This window comes from Cannabis sativa, chromosome 3 (genome assembly GCF_029168945.1).
Source record: "Cannabis sativa cultivar Pink pepper isolate KNU-18-1 chromosome 3, ASM2916894v1, whole genome shotgun sequence".
NCBI classification, from domain to species: Eukaryota; Viridiplantae; Streptophyta; class Magnoliopsida; order Rosales; family Cannabaceae; genus Cannabis; species Cannabis sativa.
In genome coordinates this window covers 14,965,933-14,970,432 of record NC_083603.1, presented here as the reverse complement: position 1 = coordinate 14,970,432, position 4,500 = coordinate 14,965,933, and the positions used below count along the sequence as shown (strand labels likewise).

Sequence of the window (4,500 nt, the reverse complement as noted above, 5' to 3'; positions counted from 1 at the left end):
GATCCCATTACAATTGCATCCTTTACTTTGAACTACATTGACAAGTACAGAAGTGCCAAAAGTTCTCTCTGCAAAAAATTGCAGCAGCCAGTTGCACACCAAACTGGCACTCAGCATGCAGAATCTACACACCAGCATTTGCACCAGCAACATAGTACATCTGTTCACTCTACAGGACTGCATTCTACCCGGTCCAACTGCCAGCAAGTTGACACTAACCATGGTGTGGCTCTACCTTGTACTGATTTACACCAGCAATCAGCAACAGCAACAATATACCAGTCGAGCACATTGAATGCAGATGACAGTATCCAACTTCCACGACAATTAACCAATATCACTTGGACTCCTCCTGCTATGCATAAGCTTAAAATGAATGTTGATGCTGCGGCAAATTTCAGCAATCAAACACTAGGTATTGGAGCTGTGATACGCAACTATAGAGGAGATGTCCTTGCTGCCCTCTCCAAACGTGTACAAGGATGTTTTCGTAGTGATGAAATGGAAGCAAAGGCGCTTTTTCATAGCCTCAATTGGGCTTCACATTGTCCATTTGCAATAGATATTGTGGAGACAGATGCGCTAAGAGTTTCCTCAGCTCTAAACTCTTCTCATAACGATTTATCTTGTTTTAATGATCTAATTGTCGATATACGTTGTCTTTTATCCTCTTTCCCTAGAGTTACTATTAATCATGCTCGTAGGCAGGCTAATAAAGCTGCCCATGGCTTGGCTAAGTACGCTCTAGAGTTGGATGAAGATGTATCTTGGATAAGAGAAATACCTTATCCTATTTTCTCTATTATTGTAAATGACTGTTGATTTATAATAATATTGAAAATTTCTCAAAAAAAAAAAAAACATAAAAAGTGATATTTTTCCATGGTCCCTTTTACGCGTACGGAGCAGCGGTGGTAATCGTACGCGCTGTACATTTGTAAACGAATATAGAAAAGCGTTAAAATAAAACATTTGCTATTGAATTAAATTCAAATATTTCATTCATATCAACAAAAATAATACATAATTTCATACTTTAATTTAATTTAAACTTCATTTCATACTCTTCCTTCCTTCCTTCCTTCCTTCCTTCTTTCTTATCTCTTTCCTGGCTTTTGATTCTCCATCTCAGTCAACTCGCCGGAGCTCCTCCAACCATGTTCAGATTCTGGTACTTTCTTTTTCTTTTCATGGCTAATGTTTAATTCGTTTCCCAAAACTTACGATCCATCGCCATTTTATTAGTTCAATTTTGACGCTTAAGTTCTTTTTTCTTTTTGTTTTTTTAGGGTTTGATTTTGTTTCCAACTATATTAATTGGGTGGGTTGTCAAAAGCGTTTTCTTTTTCGCTAAATTTTCGATTATACTCGCGTCCTGATCACTTATTTTTGCGAAACAAATTGGGTGTTTTTCCAATTCACAGAGATTTAGTCTGTTGATCAATTATTTGTAGTTGGATTGTATTGTATTGAATTCATTGTCTAATCATTTACATATTAGTTCCATAAAGCATCATGATTCTTAATCTGTTCTTACTATAGAAACTCTCTTGTAGTCCTGTGATTAATATGGTTGTGAGTTTTTTATGACCCGTGTACTTGAATTGAGGTGTACCGTGATTTAATTTATGAATGAGGTCAAAAATTATATATCCTGCTATTAAAACTGATAAAAGAGACCTTGAATTCAGCAAATATAAGGCTTGTAAACATGGTGGCTCTGAAAACTTGTAGTATCTGTAGATGGGTGCCTCTGTCATTCCGGCCCTAAACATCAATTCTAATTGCATCATAGTTCAGGCAGTGTTCTTCTTGTGTAGTCAAGAAATTACAGTGTTTTGATCCATTTGGAGGCTAAGTCCTTAGAAAAGGCGGTTCCATTTCCTCTAGCCTCCAAATTTCACTCCAACTTTTCTGACCAAAATATAGAGATGTATACGTATGTTATTCAAAAAATACTTGGATTTCCTTAAGTGATGACTAATGATCACTTATACAGTTTAAAATAGATTAGTGGCAGTTTTGTTTTTAAAGGTCAGTCAGTTTGCTGTGCCGGTCTCTTATTTTTTAAAATGATTTAATTAATGGCAAAGGTTCTACAAGATGTAGCAACAAGTAGGACTCGTTTATTTTCTAAGCTGTAGCTGTTTAATTAGTGTCATATGTGCATTTGCAGGGGATCACAGGAGCAACAGCCTCAGCCCCAACCCCATCAACAAGACAGTTCTACACAGTCCTGGTATCCTCCATCTGTTAGCTCACCGAGTTCATCTCGCCCTGAAACACCAAGGACCACATCCTCTAGCAGCTTCAGTTCACAAAGGCCTAGTGCTGACAGGACACAGTCTCCGGCACATGTTTCACCTGCTGAAGCAGCAGGTATAATTGCTGTCCTGAAGGATAAAAGGTAAGATCATGTTTCTAAGGGCCTCATTTAATACACATTTGAAAGCATTCATTTTCTTTTCTTATTTATAATGATCTTTTATTAGTTAGTACTTAGTCTTTCTAATAGATAATAAAAGCCATGCCCCAATGAATTCTGTGATGTTTCTAACATTGTAGTTTCCCCTCCCTTCTTTCAATTATGCTTGCAAAGTTGCAATGCATTTAGGGGTGTTCATTGGATCACATCCAATATTTTTAGGCCTATCCAGATCCGATCCAATCATATATTGGATGTTAGATTTTACTATCCGATCCGATCCAATTAATTTCGTCATCCAATCGATCCAACATCCATTGGATGTTGGATTGGATCGGTTCTATCCAGTGGATGTATTTCATATATATTTATTTATTTAATTTGAGTTTATCTAATATTTTAGACATAGTATTTCTTGGATCGGATTAGATCCATCCAATATTTTAGATCTAGTATGTATTGGATTGGACTGGATCCATCCAATCCAAGACAAAAAAGTAAAACTTTAATGTTAATTTTCATATATACATATAGATTTGACGTATAACAATATAAAATCTAATTACTCATCTAAACTAAATGAAAATATTAATTAGTTCGATTGGATGTTGGATGTGTTGGATTTTTAGACACCCCATCCACCATCCGATCCAATCCAATTGGATATTTAAAATTAACATCCAATCTGATCCGATCACAATTGGATATCCAATGTTTGGCGGTCGGTTGTAATTGGATCGGTCGGTTCTCATTGGATTGGATCGATTTATGCACACTATGCAGTAAATTTTTCAATATTAATCAATATCACATTTATTTTTCTTTATGAATTGTAGTGTTGATGAGTTGCGGAAGCTTTTGTCTGATAAGGATGCATACCATCAGTTCTTGTTGTCCCTGGATCAGGTTAAAATTCAAAACAATGTAAGTTAGCTTTATTGCCTCAATACTGCTGAAATTTGTTGGTGTATAATTTCACTTGACAAAACTACACCCTGTTTTTTTTAAATGTGTACATCAGTAAAGTTGCAAATATGTGATTAGTGGTCGTTACAAATCTATTTTTGTGTCCATTTCTAATTTGACTGTTAGTATGTTTTTATTTTTTGTTCTTAATTTCCTTTTTAATTGACTGTCATCAGCTACGAGATGAACTACGGAAGGAAACTCTGCAGCTAGCAAGTAAGATATTGTTTGTACATATGGTTGAAATTGATATGCATATTTTTTCTTCCTCAATTTTATTTCTTCCTCAGGAAACAAATTATAAAATGTGTGACTTTTTTAGGAGAAAACTTGGAAAAGGAACTGCGCATTATGGAGCTCAGAAACCAGGTAAATTTGGTTTTTGCTCTTATATCTCCAGTAATTTTTCTTAGTTGCTCTGACTTCTGATGGTGAAATTTCTTCTCTTATTTTGTGGTGTCACAGTGCAGAATTATCAGAACCACTGAACTCGCTGCTGCTCAGGAGAAATTAAATGACCTTGAGAGGCAAAAGGAAGAAACGTTAAAGCTCTGCTCTCCCGCTTCCCTCTTCCAAAGGCTTAACGGTATGTAGTATGAGACAATCTAAAGTTTTATAATGCTTGATATCAGGACATGAACCTACCTGATAATTATGATCCAAATTCTTAAGTTTTGTGCATCGCCAAACCCTTTGTTTTGTTTTGCAGAAGCGATGAACAAGGTGGACGAAGAATCTGAAAAGCTGCACGAGCAGCTCCTTGAAAAGGAGATCGACATTGGAGCTTTTGTGCAGAAATACAAGAAGCTTCGCACCACCTACCACAAGAGAGCACTCATTCACCTTTCAGCCAGAACAAACACAGTTAGTTAAATGTGGTTGTAGCTTTCTTCTTTTGAATGATTTGGGATTTTCTTGCTTCAAACAATTCAATGAACTATAGATGTCTCTTTCTTTGGAGAGCAGTGATTGGAATTGGAGGGTAATATACTAATATATGTTATGTTATATATGTATAACTTGGCGAACTTCTATTTAAAAATTCTCTATTCAAGAATAATTTTTAATTTATTATAAAAAAAAAAATTAAATCTCAATTTAAGGATAAG

At 35.5% G+C, this 4,500-nt stretch overlaps 1 protein-coding gene across 1 annotated transcript; it reads left to right on the top strand.

The window, feature by feature from the left end:
• Positions 1-1,009: 1,009 nt before the first annotated feature.
• On the top strand, positions 1,010-4,500 carry LOC133035645 (vacuolar protein-sorting-associated protein 37 homolog 1). Its single transcript, XM_061111693.1, has 7 exons — positions 1,010-1,171; positions 2,177-2,407; positions 3,262-3,349; positions 3,568-3,607; positions 3,714-3,760; positions 3,857-3,977; positions 4,101-4,500. Exons 1-7 carry the CDS (start codon positions 1,158-1,160, stop codon positions 4,262-4,264), a joined length of 705 nt encoding a protein of 234 aa, XP_060967676.1. The 5' UTR covers positions 1,010-1,157; the 3' UTR covers positions 4,265-4,500.

What these genes read in the sequence shown, in the direction of transcription:
- LOC133035645 (XM_061111693.1), top strand. An exon ending in AGGTTAAAATTCAAAACAAT is followed by an intron (nt 3,350 to 3,567) that starts GTAAGTTAGCTT and finishes GACTGTCATCAG; the next exon opens with CTACGAGATGAACTACGGAA. An exon ending in TTATGGAGCTCAGAAACCAG is followed by an intron (nt 3,761 to 3,856) that starts GTAAATTTGGTT and finishes GTGGTGTCACAG; the next exon opens with TGCAGAATTATCAGAACCAC.